We start from the raw sequence: 18,066 nt of genomic DNA, 5'->3' as shown, positions 1-18,066 counted from the left end.
TATATAATGTTACAAGGTTCTTAAAAATAATGTGAAAATGAACCAGTCCACACATGCACCAATATATTCTATAAACGCTGTTTTTAATTTGTTTATCATTCCAGCCTAGAGGTAAGATCTTCAGCCCAACTTGACCCAACTCGTGGGTATATAAATCCGAACCCTGCCAAACCTAATGTATTAACTTGATTTGATAAACGTGCCAGAAATAAACCCGCCGAACTATGCATTTCGGCTGAACTATGCAGCTTTGGGTTTACTTGGGGCCAAGTCCCTCAAATCGAGTGTGCACTGCAAGTGCAGCGCTTAAATGAACGATTTGGTACTGAGGAGAGCATCTCAGCAACATGCAGCGAACGAAATGAAACTGAATAAAAATGCACCAAAAAGAAAATCAAATTCTGCAGACTACAAGCTGTCCAAAAAGCAGAAAGAAAGTTTGAAAGCTTCTGGCAAGAAGCAGAAAGGTCTGACTTGAGTGAGGTGGAAGGAGGAAGCCCCGCGTCCTTTACCCCAACCCTGAGGAGGAAAATGTTTCGATTTTAGTTATTTTCAGTTTAACTGATAGTTTGGTGAGCCTTTTCTTTATTTAACTAACTTCTTGAGTAAATGTAGATCCTCCATGAAAGAGGAGTAAAAATTATAAAAATAACCGCAGAGAGGGAAGCCCGACCGGCCCGACTTATTGATTGACATTTAAGTCAAGAATTCGCAATTTGGCAGGGTTCAAGATCTTACCTCTATTCCAGCCCTACATTTGATTGATGGAGCTTTGTTTTTAAACAGACGGGAAATTCTGAACTGAAACCACAAAGGTTGAGAAGAAAGGTTAAAGATCAAGTCACGTCCTCAGGGATCATCAAGCAGTCACCCGATATGGTCAACGCTGCTCCAAACAGTTTTGATAACCTGCTCTGGACTTCCCCAAAATCCAACAAAGACCCTGAGCTATTCTCACCCTCATCTAAGGAGATAACTGAAAGTTGTCAGGGTTACGTCAGCGATGCAGAGGAAAAACTGACCAATTGCGACGTGCAGGCAACTGAGCCAGGTCTAATCAGCAAGATCGGTTTGATCGCTGCCGGATCCGTTGAGACAGAGGAACCAGCAGAAACAAATGACTTGTGTCTTACCTCTTGTCTACCTGCTGATTGCAGAGAAGCTTCCCACTCCGAAATCACACCTATGTGTTCCAACCACAACATGGAAGTCTTTGCCTGTCACGTGCACAAAAGTGATATTTTGATCCTAGTGGTTTTGGTTTCCAACTCCTCCACCTTTGATTTACAAGAGTTACTTGTGCAGTTGGACTCAGATGATGTTGAGGTAAAAGCGAAATTATCTCTTATAACAGAACATTAATTATTACTCCAGTCTGTCATACAGAAGACTGCTGGAAAGTGTCAAATAATGGTCTTGGAGCTTTATTTTTCTTTGTGTACACTATTTGACTACCCAGAGTTCCTGTTGATGGTTAGTTAGTTGGCATGAAACAAAACATTAAAACGGCAAAAGATACAGTTGCTCCTCTACATACAAGATTAATTCATTCCCAAGCTCATCAAGCTCATATCTCGATTTTTTTTGTATCTTATAACAGACAAATATTCTCCATAACAAATAACTGAAAACAAATTAATCAGTTCCCGGACCAAAATAATCCAAGTTTACCTGTCAGAGCATTAAAACACATCTTTGTTCACAAAAAACACATTCAAAATATAATTGAACAATTAAATTTATAAATGGGATAAATAAGTTGATATTAATGAAATAAAATGTGAGTTTGTTATGAGCACTTACCCTGGAGGAAGTCGGCGTTTGTTTACAGAGTTGTATGCATGGGTGAGGGAGCACAAGAGAGCACAATAAAAAAAACAACAACCTGGGATTGGGAATCCATGCCAGGAAAAACGCATCTGCTAACTGGGATGAGTTGATGTTGGCGGTTAGTCTTTAGTTTTGATTTTCTCTCGTATGTCGGGGCAAGGTTTTTGTGTGAAAAACATGTAGTTTATTTAACATTTCTCATAACTAGAGTAGCTAGTATATTGTGTTTGATGTTGCTAGGGCTAACAACAACGTGACACATTGCTCATGACTGTGTCCTTTAGAAGTTGAGAAATCTAACGACGCTTAAATAAACATACCTCTATTGCTAACGTGGCTAGCGGCCACTAGCTCCAGCACTGAAACAGTTCATGCTAGCAACAAAAACAGCCTGTTGTATTAGAGCTCTAGTTGGCAAAAATATTTATTGCTTTTCATCAATTCAAATGCACATATCAAAAATTGACCATTTTCCATCCAGGTCACCTGTATCTCTGAAAGTGGAATAGAAGAGTTAAAGCGCCGCCACGTCCAAGTGTTTCAGTTCTCCTTGTCTGCCAAGAGGCCTTCAGTTCATTTTCAATTGTCAGGCCTGGTTTCCTTTAACATACCTGAAAAGACTCCTCAGACAAGCCAATTCTCATACAAACTGCCCCTTCCATCCTTCATCAGGTGAAACCCGTCAACCTACATGATAAGTAAACACTTTGCTTGTTTAATTCTGATTATTGATTATTCGATGGTTTTGTGCTCAGGCCTATGGCGCTGTCCACAGAGGAGTACGGCGCTATGTGGCTGGCCCTCTCTAATGATACGAAACAGAATCTGGCGCTAGTGACTGATGTTCAGGATCCTTTGAAAGCAACGTTGGATGTGCTAGAAAGGGAACTTCATCTTCATGTTGTGGCCATTATTGGTAAAGACATTTGATGAGTAATAGTTGTAAGTGGACTGAATTGTGGTACACATTGTTACACTATGTACAGTATCTGTATATTTCAACGGTACTTTGCATGGTAATATGTTAGCTCATAAAATACAGCCAGTTCAGACAGGTTTTGTTGTGAATTAACCTTTCACACAAATTGAAACGTCTTTAAGTTGTGACAATTGCTTACCTGTCTGTCCTTTGCAGCAATTTGACATTGCTATTAGAATGGGGTCTTGAACCTTTTTCAAGCTTTGAGCTACTTATGGTTATATCCAGTTTGATATCCGTTTCTAAAATAACAACTTATGTTTATACTATGGTATTGCCAAGTTACTGATTGGAAGTTGTGTTAAATAGACTGTCAACCACAAAAAAAATTTTTGATTAGAAAATCACAACGACCCAGCACTGGTGAGCTATTTTCACAATGGGTTAGCGGGCACCTGAGCTGTTCTTAGGAGGCACCATGGTGCTCGTGTGCTCCATGTTGGAGACCCCTGGGTAAGTGATTCAATACGTAACTAAAACCCAAAAAAGACAAATAGTGCAGTATAACTCATTTCTTGCCGCTGTCGACGAGAAATATTTTTTCGTTTTTCAGTGAAGCTAAGACTGGTCATGTGGATTATTTAGTAACTTATTAGGAGAGAATCGCATGTTGGATCCTCTAAACTGCAAAAAAAGCTCAATAATCTTTCTCACTTTAGAGTGTTTATAATGTAGAAAATATTTCATCCTTTATTTTTGGGGGGTACAATAGGACAAAAGTATTATTAAAATGAGTTGTATGTCTGATATTTCAGAAATTTGTGTACAATGCAATCCATCCATCCATCCATAATCTGCACCGCTTATCCTCAGTAGGGTCGCGGGGCTGCTGGAGCCTATCCCAGCGATCTTTGGGTAGTGGGCAGGGACACCCTGAACTGGTTGCCAGACAGTCGCAGGGCACACAGGGACAGACTATTCGCTCGCTCATTCACACCTAGGGACAATTTAGACCTGCCAATTATCCTAACATGCATGATTTTGGAATGTGGGAGGGAACCAGAGTGCCCGGAGGAAACCCATGCAAGCGTGGGGAGAACATGCAAACTCCACACAGGAGGTTCGATCTCATGACCTCAGAACTGTGCCGCACACGCGGTAACCACTGCGCCACCGTGTCGGCCACAATGTAATCCACTGCGTTTTAAAAATAAAAATAGGTATAAAATTTGTTTCCCCTTTTCTAAGCATTGTGAGTGACAAACGTTGTTGAAAATGTGCGGCCAAGATTCTTATCACTTATTGATAACGTAAACTAAGGACGCAAAATTTCGAGTTATTTCTGTTATCGTGCTTTTTTTGCATTTATTTATCTTTCTGGGTGACTTTCTGTTTTCTCCATTCTCTAACATACGTCTCTGGTACTGTGAATAAAAATAATGTTACAATTGGATAAAACCTAATGCCTTTTTGTATGTCATCTATACCACTTGTGGTCTAGTGGTAGGATGCGTGCTCTCACTGCCGTGACCCGTTCCATACAATGTTTTGTGATTTGGTAAGCGATATTTTTCGAGTGACAAATACGTTAATACAGTTTGCTTCTGTAAAACCTTGTGTATAACGCGCACACAAACTCAGTTCATATGTGCATAAATTTTGTTTCTGTTAAATGAAAATGTATAACTCACTCATTGCTATTGACAGTTCTAGACATTACTTGCATGACCTAATTTTCCGCAAACAATGCCTAAAAAAGGTCAGTGGCAGTGAATAGTTAAAATGCAATCCTATTAACAAAATAATCTGTGACTTGTGCAGGTTTTTTTCAGTGCGGACAATATGTTAAGCAAACCAGTCCAGTCTTTTCAAACCCCTCCATAAAAATACTGCATTTCATGGATAGTTTTATGAATAAAGTTCTCTTTTTGATTCTGGTAATTCTCTTTTTCTTTACTTTTTCAGGAGTTGAAGGAATCTTAGCCTGTCAGATTCTACACAATCAACCCTGTTTGATGCACTGCCGGGTGCACGGTGGCTCGCTGGCTGTGTGGCTGCGCTCTCCGATCCCTGACCTACCTGACTGCCTGCTCTATCACTGTCAGAGAGCATTACAGGAACTTTGAACAACTCACGTCACAACACTGAGCTGCATCAGCTCTTCTCCACAGAAAACAACAACAAAAATGGAGTATATAAAGACCGTACTTCCCATTGCATCTACGATAAACTCACTGGACATTAGGTACTCTTTCGTAATAAGAATTGATAATCTTTCAATTTTAATCGTTAGAGAAATACAGAAAACTCACAGACAACACATTTTTTTAATGACTAGGTGTAATCATTAATGAGTCCAATTACTTTGTAATACGTTTTAATTAATTTCTTATTCATTTCCAAAGTCGTCAGCGTTATTAAATTGATAAATCGTAAAAAAATAATATCAAAGAAGGAAAGTACTAGAAAAAAGTAAATATGTCTTGAAATGAGAAATCTGTCAATGCTGTATACTTGAAAAGGAAATAGACCACTTGCATGTATGGGGTTCGTAAAACAAGCTTCAGGATTGTTTACTTTTGAAGAAATGGCAGTTAATTGTGTGGCATCTTTAAATCTGTTGCAGTATTTAAAAAAATACAATTAAATGGATTCCCTACTCAATCCGTAACTGATTCCAACCAATATAACACAAATTAAGTCTTAATGAGTTTTTCTATTATTTTCATCCATGGGATGTCTTGTTTGAACCTATGCACTCCTATTTCAGGTTGTTCATTTGGTGGGACGTGAATGATAGCAATTATATTTTTCTATTCAATCATTGTTGGTGAACATATTTATTGGTTGGATATGTTCATTGATTTAAAAAAAAATCATGAAGCAAACCCAAGTGTACAGTATGTTGCAATGTCATATTCTGTCAGCTTTTTTTATTTAGAATTTAAAGGGTAATTTTATTTTTGTCTGTGTGGTGTGTATTTTACAGTCTCATGTGAAGCATTATTGCACGTATAAAGCAAGACTTAAACCCAAAGCCTTATGTTCAAAAGCCAAGGTGACATATTTTGTTTGTGCCTGTGGTACAGAAGTAAGTTGGTGCCTGACTGAAAACACTAACGTCAATAAATTTACAATGTTTGCCTTTGTCATTTTTTGCCGTGCATGAATAAATATGTTTATATGCAAATATTGACAATTTATTTAATTCTTAGGTTCTATTCAGTAAATCCAAATCTAGCAATTTGGGAATGAAATAACTGAACACTCCAAAAGCAATTACATTTGAAATGTTACAATTATCTCATCTCATCAGCCGTACCGCTTATCCTCATTAGGGTCGCGGGGGGGCTGGAGCCCATCCCAGCCATCTCCGGGCAGTGGGCAGGGGACACCCTGAACTGGTTGCCAGCCAATCGCAGGGCACACAGGGACAGACAACTCATTCGCTCATTCACACCTAGGGACAATTTGGACCGGCCAATTCACCTGAAACACATGTTTTTGGAACGCGGGAGGAAACCGGAGTGCCCGGAGGAAACCCACGCAAGCATGGGGAGAACATACAAACTCCACACAGGAAGTCTGGAGCTGGATTTGAACCCACGACAGGTTCCCATGACATGAACTGTGCCGCACAAGCTAACCACTGCGCCGCCGTGCTGCCCATGTTACAATTATTTTTTACGAAAATTTGAATTATTTTCGTTCGTTGTACTAATACAGCTTTAAACTAAAAATATCAAACTTCATGTGACTTGACCTTGAATACATTTCTACCCATTTTTATTTATATCAAATTTCAGGGTTCGTATGGGTGCTTGAAATCCTTGAAAAAGATTGAATTCTAATCTTGTGTTTTAAGGATTGAGAAATGCTTACATTTAGGGTGGAGTGCTTATAAATGCTTTAAAATGTTGCTGTGTTTCTCAACAATTTGGCTTAAAAATGTTATTTACACTGTTTTCTGATGGCTTTACTTTATAGTTACATTTCTTCTCCCCTTACCAACTGCACCTTGTATAAGTTTGTATGGCATCACCCCCTACGGGAGGCGCCCAAAAGGACAGGCGGATGCTACACCTAAACACACATTGAAATGCGTGTTAGTTCATTGTTGACGCATCAATTACAGACATAAATTGCAATGAGAAGAACTCCTTCCAACCGAAAATTCAAGCTATATATTATTGCATTTTTTACTCAAAACCTATATAGGGAGAGATTTGCGAATTACTCAAGATCAAAAATTCATTTGTCTTGATAAATGCACCCAAAAGATTAAAAATTGCATATGTAAATTTCAGCTTTATTTGTGGCTCTGCAAAATCCATGATTTAAACCATTTTTTCCTTTTTATGTTATTGAAGAAATTTGAAAATCTTCTTTTAAAAGTTCTTAAACGTGCTCCTATTTGTCCATGCAAAAGGTGTATGAACCCTGAATGTCTATCTTAAATGCAGGTTGAATTCGTTGTGTGCATTTAAAACCGGTTTTCACCTTTTAAAAGGAAATTCCATTCAAGTCCTGTCAACGAGGAGAAAAGAAAAAATAAGTCAGTCATAGTACTTTGTTATTGAAGACGAAATAGATTGTGAATAATTCAACTTTTTTTTTAATCATCGCACTTTCTGGTCTGTGTAAAAAATGTAATATCATTTGACTACTATAAGTGCCTTAGTTACTGCAATATGTTGTGATTGCAGAGGATAAAAGATATGTGCCTGTGTAAGTATTGTTAAGTTGGTGCTTCACCTTTTTGAGGACAAAGGCTCACATGACCAAGCACTTTCAGCATCTTTTTTCAGATTTTGCAAACCAAGCAGTCCGAGCTGATGTTGTCAGTATGGAGAGCGGATTGGAGTGGCCTTCTGGGGATGAATCGCATGGCCAAGCTGTGATCGTCTTCCACCGGTTGCTGGGACAAATCGTTGGTCTGTGGAATGTTGCTGATTGTGTGACCCTGGCGCGGGCAAACACTGAAACTAGTCAGGATCGTAACCAGGATGGCCTTCATCATCACCATGGCGATGTTCTTCCCCACGCAGGAGCGAGGACCACAACCAAACGGCTGGAAAAACCGTTTGGGGACCTACAGGACAAATTGAGGTTTGAGAGTGTTTTGTAGTGACAGGACAGGCAGACTAACCGTTTTGTCAAAATTGTGAAGGTTGAAGACTTTGGCCTCGGGGAAAAATTCCGTCTTGTGCATGAGGCCGATGTTGAGAATGATGTTTGTTCCTTTTTTAATGCTGATACCTTCAATTATGTCATCCTGCAGAGATCTCCGCATGGTGAAGTCAACCACAGGATGATACCTCAGCGATTCATTGATGAAAATCTCAAGCACTTTCAGACGTGCGTAATCCACCTTTCCTGCACCACTTTCACCTGCGGCAGCAATGGTAAGGCATGAATTATTATTATTATTATTATTATTTTTTTTTTAAAATCAATACCAGTTTTGGAGGGTTTCTCTCCAGGCTCATGAGCACCTACCGTAAATTCCGGACTATAAGCCGCTACTTTTTTCCCAAACGTTCAACCATGCGGCTTATTCAGTGACGCGGCCAATTTATGTAATTTTTCAAACGGCCGCCAGCGGCGCTCGAGTACAAGAGGTAAGATTTAGACCGCTGGAATATATGCGCCGAGGAAGAATGCAACTTCTTGGCTTGTGCATACAGTAAATTAAATTAGCGTAAACATACCCTCATCATGCAAAATGCAAAAAGAAAGGCACATGACGCAGCTTTCAAGCTAAAATCAATCGAGCAGTCCGATAAAGAAGGAGCGAGCGTGTTGCTAGCGTGTTTTGGAATAAGGGAGCGTGGGACGACGTCTATATGACAAAGTTTCTTTCCGACACTGAGGAAGACTACTTTGACGGCTTCAGTTCTAAGGAGGAAGATGAGGACGGTTTACTGTGATTTTTACAAGTACGGTATGTTTTTTTAACAGACCCGTTTACTGTGTTGCTAGCGTGTTGCTACCATTAACTGCCCTGTCACGGGCACCGTTTGGGAGGAAAGTTATATTATTATTATTAAAGCTTTGAAAACTCTCTTGGTGTACCGTCTTTCTTTGTAATTATGTGTAACCACGTATAATATGTATTTGCATTTGTATATTTTTGTAATGTATTTATTTCAGACACTTATTCTGATATGTTTTGCACGGGCGAATAAAAAAGAAGGGGTGAAACAAACGCGGGGTTACGGGAAGTGGGGACTGGTAAAGGTGACTGTTTGTGAACGCGGCGGACAATAGTGGATATATATTCTTCCCACCCTTACCTTTGGATTACTTTCAACGGGACCCGGACTCTGCAGGTCTGCATCAAACCTTAAGCACCGGTATAATTTTCCGTTAATTTTGCCTGCTGTGATTTTTGGACTGTGTACTTTTATGAAGGACATTCAGTTTCAATCGCGGGACTTAGTTGGGTTTGGGTTAATTTTGTATTTGTGTTACATTTTTTTAATGTGGGCGCGTGCGGCTTATATACAGGTGCGGCTTGTGTAAGTACAAAATCGTTTTTCCTTTTAAAATGTGGTGGGTGCGGCTTATCAGGTGTGCTCTATAGTCCGGAATTTACGGTACTCGTTCGAGTTTTTAGTCATGTTTGATCCATAAAATTGCATTCATGTAATAAGGGGGTCTCCAGCATGGTGTCCCTGGGCCTCAGGTAGCCCACGGACAGGTTTTGAAAAAAGTTCACTGGTGATGGGTCATTGTGATTTTCCGAAAACTTGATTTGAAAAGTGTTTTAGTGGTTGACTGATCTTATTTCAACTCAACTTTTAATGGTAACAACTTACAACATAACATAGCAACAACATAAAATAACAAATTGATCTTTTAGAAATGTATATCAAACAAACTTGAAGCTTATCGTGCCAATCAGTAACAAGTAGCGCACAGCTTCAAAAAGGTTGTTGCCTGCTGATCTAATAAATTAAATCAGTTTTCAAATCTTTCCACACATAACATCACGATGTTTCCATGGTGGCTGGAGCAAAACTGTTCTCGCTGATTCTCAAAGAGCCAAGCAAGACTATCTGTGTCTAAAATACCCCAATAAATACATGCCTACATGAGTCCAAGTCATTTGGTATGAATAAAAGAAAGAAAATTAAGAGAGTTAAATACTAAGTGTTGGGCTTTTTTTCCAGAAAAGTAAAATAAACAGGTGTTGAACAACTTCTATCTAGGTATATAGCAGGGGTGGGGAACATGTTTGACACAAAAAGCCTAAATTTTTAACTGTGAGAGTCAAAGAGCCACACCACGCACTGACCTGCCATGACTGACACACACACACACACACACACACACACACAATTAAAAACATATTATTTCCCATAACACACTCCTCTCCTTTTAATACAACATGTATTGTTTTTGTGTTGATTTCAAGAAAAGTGTCCACCCTCAATACACAAAAAAACTAAACAATGAAACAAGGCAAAAAGCCACAGTATATAGAAAATATGATTAGGCAAAGAGCCGCATTCTTATTGGCCAAGAGCCGCATGCGGCTCCAGAGTCACGTGTTCACCACCCCTGGTATATATATATATATATATATATATATATGTATACTGACCAAATTGAAATACCCTTTAAAAGGAATTTAACTGTTTTTTGTTTTGTTTTTCAAGATTCTGACTTGAATTCAATGCACCTTGTGTTGCTCAATCTGGTGTACACAGCTGAACAGTTTCATGTCCCAAGGTGTTTACCATTATGTATTAGCAACAGTATTAAGTGAGAGGACCAAAACCGTGATTGTTGTGCCATTTCAAAAAAATGGGTGACCCAATTGGATTTACTTTGTCACAAATTTAATTGGTTTTATAGCCTAAAATCAAACAGGAAGACAGAAACGCCAATTTTGGGATTGAAAAAAAACTTCCCTTAACATCTGTTATTTCTATTCCCTTGCATCCCAAAAATGAAATTGCAGTCGCTCTTTAATGACGTCATTGCTCTTAGTTGGCCGACAACTTTTTACTGACACTTGCTCGAAAGGAGAGGTGGTGCAGCCAATTTTTTTCACCAGCGCTTAAAGTTGGGGTGCGTCGTTTAAAGTGCGTCGTTTGAGGTGACCTTAAAAAGTTGCAAGCTAAATATTTTCTCGATTAAGTTTGTGTTAACAAAGTCCGACTGAGTTCAAAGAGCCTTTCTGCTTTATCTCCCACTGCGCCTATCTGCTTTCTTTTTACTTTTATCAGACCTCATCACTGCGGAACACATTATGTTCAAGGGGGGTGGGGGATTGCCAATTCCTAGCGGGTTTTTTGTTTGTTTCTATTTGTTAATGTATCGTGAAAATGGTGAAAGTAAGAAAAGGCCTGCCTCAAGTAGAGTCCAAACGTTTATCCTAGCACGTCTAAGAAATGCACTTAAGTACACGCGTATCATGAACAAACTGACAAGGCTGCAATCATTACTTTAAGCCTGGAGATGGCAGCATCAATTAGCAAATGTTGTAAATTCCATACAATTCCCTTAAGTGAGGGGTGGACAAACCCAGTCCTCTAGGGCCGCATGTACTGCATGTTTTTGGGTTTTCTGTGCTAGAAATGGAGGTGACTCCAACCATCAGGATCACTATCAAGCGCTTGCTTAACTTGATAAAAAGGTTATTATTTGTGTCATCTGAGATGGAGAAGAGAAACCTGCATAATCATGCAGGATATGCAGCCCTCTCGGACTTGGTTTGCCCACCTCTGGCTTAAGTCATTCAACTGAACTATTTATCCGAAACCACAAGACGTGGTAGACGTGCAAACAGGGAACTTTTAAGTGGAAAATTACGATCAAAAGGGACTAAATGCTCTTGGACCCATTGGGAGAAAATTAAAAGTAATTGTATTTGTAAAAAATGCATCATTGTGCCAAAAACATTTTCATCATAACTAGGGATCCAATCAAGACAACTTTGAAGTTGCTGTAACTTCATTCTTTGTTTGATTTTTTTCCCTGTGGAGAAGTAAAAACAAACAAAAAATTAAGATTATTAATAAATTGTGAGAAGCTATTCATCTTGCTAACTCTCAAAATAAAAATCAAACAAGTTCCAACTGATGAAAATAATGTCAACCTACTAATGACGGCTTCCATCTCCTCTACCAGGCTTTGCTCGGTCTCTGGGTTCTGTTTGAGCAGAATCAGCATGAAGAAGAGGCTGATGGAAAGAGTGTCGGGAGCAGCGATCACCATCTCCAGTACGCATTGCCTCACATCATCGCCGGAAATCTCCCCTTGATTCTATTTAGGTCAGGTCAGAACTGGTCAGTGTTTTTTTTAATGCATTATAGCATTTATACTTCCACTTCCTTGTAAGGTGTTAATTGTGGAGAAATTCAGTCTATTCTCGCCAACTCCTGTTTTCAACAGTTGATTTGGTAAGGGTGGGTGGATCGATCCAAATATCCATAATATAGATACTGCACAAGTACTTGGAGTGGATTAATACTATTATAATACTGTTAGTTATACACACATTATAACGTTTCAAATTCAATCCAATCATGTTCACATTTTTTGTTTATATTTGCACTACTAACTTTATTTTTAAAATATTGTGCATCGGAAGGTATTTCAGTTGTCTTGTTGACATCGTTATACAGTATTTGTATTTTCGTTACGTTGTTGCTTTTTTTTGGTTTGACTCTCTTGACATTTGTTCTGAAACAGTTTTTGTAGTATACTGTTAAAGATTTTACATTGTATTGTTTACACCATTTGCACTTAGACTTCATTTTTAAGATGGCCTGCAATGGAAAGTATAGTGTGACCCTGTTACAAAGAAATCTCTTGTTTTTCCTGGGGGTTGCGTTCCAAAAAGGACTGCGATAGTAGAGTAGAAACCTTTACTTATTGAATGCTCTATTATAAATTGAAACCAAAGAAGGAACCCTAGGTGCTTTTGTCGGTCCAGACCGTTTTGACTTGATGGCTTTTGGAGAAACTTTGAAATCTAAAAAGAGTTTTGATTATTTAAGTCTGTCGAGCTATCTTTCTTTCTTATGACACACAGGCAGACACAGGCAGAAAAAGGGTGGGGAAACTGTTTAGCAGATCACATTGCAGATCAAAATAAATGATAAAAAGTAGGGAAACCGCGATACAGTGTACTTTATTTGTATTTTTGTTACGTTGCAGTTTTTTTTTATTTGACTCTTGACTTTTTTCTGATAAACAGTTGTAATAGAATATTTATATATATTTTTATACTGAAAAAGTTAGCATGGTGGTTATTTAATAAGAATAGAACATTTTAGGGGCAGCACAGCGGCGCAGTGGTTAGCGCATGTGCGGCACAGTTCATGTCATGGGAACCTCCCGCGTGGGTTCAAATCCAGCTCCAGACTTCCTGTGCAGAGTTTTTATGTTTTCCCCGTGCTTGCGTGGGTTTCCTCCGGGCACTCCGGTTTCCTCCCACATTCCAAAAACATGCATTACAGGTGAATTGGCCGGTCCAAATTGTCCCTAGGTGTGAATAAGCGAGTGAGTTGTCTGTCCCCGTGTGCCCTGCGATTGGCTGGCAACCAGTTCAGGGTGTCCCCTGCCCACTGCCCGATGATTGCTGGGATAGGCTCCAGCACCCCCGCGACCCTACTGAGGATAAGCGGTGCAGCTGATGATGATGATGGAACATTTTAGTGCTTTAAATTTATCGTAATTCTAAATTAACTCAGGGGAAAGGGGTTCAATTATTCAGTGATTATAAAATCTCCAAGCAAAATGTACCTTTAAGATTTGTATCGATCGAGACTTCCCTGTATTTACTTGAATCAGAACGATACCAACATTCTCAGGATCGATAATGTTTTGAATCCACTGACTATTAAAAAGTCACCTGAGCAAAAATAAGCTCCGTTGCAAAGTCAAGCTCTTCATCCAGCTTTTCCGATTCTTCAATGCTCTTTCGTTTGAGGTCTAGAAGCTTTTCCATCGCATCTTGAAGCTCATGCCTGGTCACAGAGCAGCAACATAACAATGTATGCGATATTGTTAAAAAAAATGTGTTTGTTTTCATCTTACGCTGCTTTTTTATGTCTATTGTAGAGCCATCCGATTTTGAAGAATATATCTGGCTTAATCAAAACTGCCTGCCAAGTGTTGAAATAGTTTTTGATTTTCATCAACAAGTCCTTCTCTGAAAAATCAAAAGAAAAAAATGGTTTGCAGTTCGACAATCAAGTGTAGAGAAAAAAAAGAGTGTATTTTCCTCTGACCGTCGATAGGCACCCTGAGGAATAAACTGTTCGAGATGTCCACCACGATGGCTCGCAGCAGATTAAGAGCGTCCACGTGTCCTGACATATCAGTCATGTCCTGAAGGCGATACAAATGTTCCGTTGTGGCGCTCACACAGATGGAAGCTGTCCTCTTTAGGCCGGGTCCTGACAGGGCTGCCAAGTCATAAAATGTACAATGCGAATTGTAGAATGGGTCAAAACAGCATGGCAAACTAATCTAAAGAAATTATAAAACCTTTAAAATAATTAAATGCCCTGTACATTTATAAATATCTGCTAGCTAAATGTTCTAATGTGCAACCGATCAATACAAGAGGAGTCATAGACATGTATTCTTTCTCCTCTGTAAAAACAAAAGACAGGAGTTTACCTGATGTAGTGGTAAGATCTTACACCCGAGCCTGTCCCGCAATTTTGCTCAGGCCTTTAAATGTTGATAATTAGTTCCGTTTCGGGCTTCTCTTTCAATGACTTTTCTAAAATATATATATTTGTAAGGACTTTTTGTTTTTTTATTTGCAGGAGAAGGAGGGCTTCTCTCTCGCTGACTTTTTTTTTTTAAATTAGTCAGCGTCTTTGCTCTTAGTTTATTGTCTTTGTGGAGAATCTGCACGCACATTGGCTTCTGTTCCCCATGGATGCGTGCTTGTCACGGACGCCAACAAGCTGAGCACAATTTTCTCCTTTTTTGTACACGTAGCAGCTAGATGGCATCCAATCATGCCAGCTCCCTGTATGTGAGCCTTGTGGTATGTTAAATTTAGGTATTTTAAAAAAAATCACTTTTATATTATAGTTCAAGTACTTTTATTATTAAAATCAATATTTTTTTTAATAGTTTTTTTCCTCTAAGAGGAAGTTAATAATACACAATATCCCTTTAATTTTTGAATTAGGATTGTCTTCGTGTAAAGCTGTCAATTTGATAACACACACTCACTAAATCTCCTACCTTTCATAAAATAAACTCTGAATTTCTTCCAGAGCTCCACATCGCTGTTGAAAATAATCCCCTTCCCTTCCATCCCAATGCATTCCAAGCCTCTTTTACTCCCGAATCGGGCTACGTAATGAGCGCTCCTTAGTACATGATACACTGCAGAGGACCTGCAAAAAAATAAAACAAAAATAGTAAATGTTTTTGTGCAAACATAAGTTTGCCAACCAACCAAACTTGCCTACTGATGACCAAAGTCTCTTCGTTGTTGATCCACACCCGTGCGACGCTGCCGTATTTGTTGTTATAGTAGTTGCTGGCTGTTCCAATGCCGGTCCAGATGAAGCGGGCATAGGACAGAACCGGGCCAAGTCCCGCCAGAAAAGAAGGACCTGACGGAAGACAGGGAAATATGAAGGATATCTGTCTTAAACCATCATTACTTTAGTGCTTGTAATTGTTACAATTATACTGGTGTCAAAGACCATTTGCCAAAATTTTAATACCTTCGTTACATGTTGAAATATTATTTATCTGTTAGGGGTGTGCATTGTTTGTAACTTTGTTCTGTCTCCTGTTAATTTTTCGTGATGTTTCAATGTCATTTACTAAATAGTGGTGCTCCCTTTTGGTTCACTGTTGATTGGAAAAATCATCAGAGAGCTGGGCTCCTAACTTTTTTTCTTTTGATGAGGATTTATGATGTTCAATGACAAAATCTTTCATTCATCAATCAATTTTAAAAATCCACATTTTTGAGCATGATTGTTGGAGTACAGTCTGAGAGGTTGACAGGATTAGGATTGTTCATTTTGATGGTTTAACAGACATTTTCTTTGCGGTAAACATGAACGGAGATGGATAGCTACACTTTTTTATTGTAAAAAAACTAGTTGTCTGTTGCCCCCTTCTCAATATCTTATTTTTGAATTATTGTTTGTACAATTACAGTATACACACAATACACAATACAGATTTAATAATCAAGACTTTTATAATCATTGACACCTATAGCAGGAACCGATACTGTATAAAAATGATTTTACCTCTGAAAATATAGCTCATACATTTAAAGATTAACCTTTAAATCCTAGAAAAGTAGTTTATCAATATTGCATTGAATTCATTATTATTGGTAGCGTCACTGGAAACCTTTATCGATAGTTGCCCATCCTGAGTTTTTAATTATTTTCATGCTGATTTAAAAGCCTTTAAGGAATAACATGACAAATACAGTACTGTAAAAACTTAACCATGTAAATGTTTTTCTGTAGTTTATTCTAGATTTTTCTTATTTTGAAGTGTGTTCTGAATTATAACCCTTGTAATGAAAGGTATTACTTTAATTCAACTTCAGATGAATTAATATACAATTATGGTGAATGTGCAATGGCTGACACGTTTATCATGATGGTCGACAAACCTTTTACCTGGTATGTCCGACCAATGTCTCCATTCCCAGACGGTGAGGAGAAGCAACAGCAGAAGTAGTAAAGCGACACTAACGGGTGCAAGGCAACCTGCCGTGTGGCCGATGGTAAGCACCTCCAGCAGTGACATGGTACCTGATATTGTGGCCATGGAAGAACAAGCGGCTATAATTACTAACACTTTCACCTTACAAGAAGTAAAACACTGATTTAGATCGCTTAAAATGTTTACTATGTGCATTCAGTGCCACTGACTGCTATAGAAGCTCTGTTATTAAATGGTAAAGAGATCTTCTTAAAACCAATATTGATTTTAAAAATAAGAAAAAAAAATACTAAAACCTTTGTATAAAAAACATAGATTTAGAAAATTTGCATTTATTTTCCATTATATGAACTTCACCTCAAGGTAGCGGACATAATTGTCCGCTATCTTTCTGCTAAGGGTAGCCCCAAAACTTTGTAAGGGCTGGACAAAAAAATATGAAGAAAAATGGTGCTTTGTGATTACTCAGTCGCCGTAGTTTGAATTATTCCATGTGCTTTTATAACTCGTTATCGGCTACATGACAAAATACAGCGACATCTAGGGGATTAGATAATACACACTGTCCTTTTAAATATTTAGGTAATAAGAAGTCCGTAAACCACCCTATACTTATAAATAAAATATAAAACAAGAAAAGAAATCAGTCATTTTAACTGCATAGTTCTGCATTTGTATTTATTTTATGCAGGCTTTATAATTGAATTTAATATACTTTCACTTATTAAATCACATTCAGGATTATCAAATATTAAAAAATTACAAATATAACTTGTAGTTCAGTAAGCAATTTTTAAATCAAAGTAATTTTACTCACCTTTAAACTCCACTGATGCTGCTCTCAGGTTGGAGTTCCTCCTGAAGGATGCTGTTTCCCCCTCTCCAGTTTTATAAGACAAGGTCTCTCTCACCCGCAAACTACATCTCATTTTAAGTGTTTCTACATCCTTTGTTTTATTTTTCAGGTTTTTATTCCCAAGGCTTTCACTTTCTCCTTCGTTGCCTAGAAACACGAGCACTTGAGTGTCCCGAGTACCACTATGCACATCTGAGTAACAAAGCAAGCTCTAAAAGGAACATCCCCCCCTTAGCCTCTCCAAGAAATGTTTTTATTTAATAAAGATGAAAAAAGGGAAGTTTTTCAATTGGTTTTCACATAGCCTTGCTGCACATTTTTGAAAGGAAGAAAATAAAGAAAGGCTGCAAATCTTTGGAGTGAGGAGGCTTTTCAAGAGGAGCTTAATTAGCTGGGTCAGACTGACCTGCGTCAAAGGGAGCGAGGATTCAACTGTTTCAAAAGGAGAATAAAGGAGAATAATGAGTCATAAATCAGTTTGAGCTCTTCTTGTCGCACAGGGAGGACCAGAAAAATAGCAGCTGAATTTTTAAGGCAGAAACATTGTTAAAGAATGAATATGGATGCGGATACATCATTCAATAAGGTTGTGAACATATGATCTTGATTGGCCAAAAACTCTTCTTTGCTTGTTTTGCCAGAGACTAGCTTTCGTATGCATCAGTATCAATGTGAAATACAGTACAGCAAATAAGAGCCAACGTTAAAGGGACTTTGTAGATTATTTTAGTGCCTCCTAGTGTTAAAAAAATGAATTCTTAAAAAAAAAAAAAAA

At 38.3% G+C, this 18,066-nt stretch overlaps 2 protein-coding genes across 3 annotated transcripts in view; one reads left to right on the top strand and one right to left on the bottom strand.

The window, feature by feature from the left end:
* ap4e1 (adaptor related protein complex 4 subunit epsilon 1) overlaps positions 1–5,901 on the top strand; it is a 16,620-nt gene extending 10,719 nt beyond the window's left edge. Inside the window, exons 18-21 of the mRNA XM_088340070.1 lie at positions 787–1,326; positions 2,312–2,502; positions 2,586–2,746; positions 4,715–5,901. Of these exons, the coding sequence (XP_088196196.1) occupies positions 787–1,326; positions 2,312–2,502; positions 2,586–2,746; positions 4,715–4,875 (1,053 nt within the window). The 3' untranslated portion in view covers positions 4,876–5,901. The remainder of the gene's footprint in view (positions 1–786; positions 1,327–2,311; positions 2,503–2,585; positions 2,747–4,714) is intronic.
* On the bottom strand, positions 2,237–18,066 carry LOC148362604 (aromatase-like). 2 transcript variants are annotated; one of them, XM_088340066.1, is made up of 10 exons: positions 17,253–17,761; positions 16,390–16,524; positions 15,201–15,351; positions 14,975–15,129; positions 13,999–14,175; positions 13,805–13,919; positions 13,620–13,734; positions 11,863–12,025; positions 7,899–8,140; positions 2,237–7,841 (listed from the first exon to the last, which is right to left on the bottom strand). In XM_088340066.1, exons 1-10 carry the CDS (start codon positions 17,362–17,364, stop codon positions 7,554–7,556), a joined length of 1,653 nt encoding a protein of 550 aa, XP_088196192.1. In that variant the 5' UTR covers positions 17,365–17,761; the 3' UTR covers positions 2,237–7,553. The 2 variants fall into 2 exon arrangements, with proteins under 2 accessions (XP_088196192.1, XP_088196194.1); XM_088340068.1 differs by lacking the exons at positions 2,237–7,841; positions 7,899–8,140 and adding an exon at positions 10,580–11,737 and having other exon boundaries at positions 17,253–18,066.

Source organism: Urocampus carinirostris, chromosome 7 (assembly GCF_059441175.1).
Source record: "Urocampus carinirostris isolate Australia breed hairy pipefish chromosome 7, RoL_Ucar_1.0, whole genome shotgun sequence".
NCBI classification, from domain to species: Eukaryota; Metazoa; Chordata; class Actinopteri; order Syngnathiformes; family Syngnathidae; genus Urocampus; species Urocampus carinirostris.
This window is presented reverse-complemented; position numbering and strand designations above follow the sequence as displayed.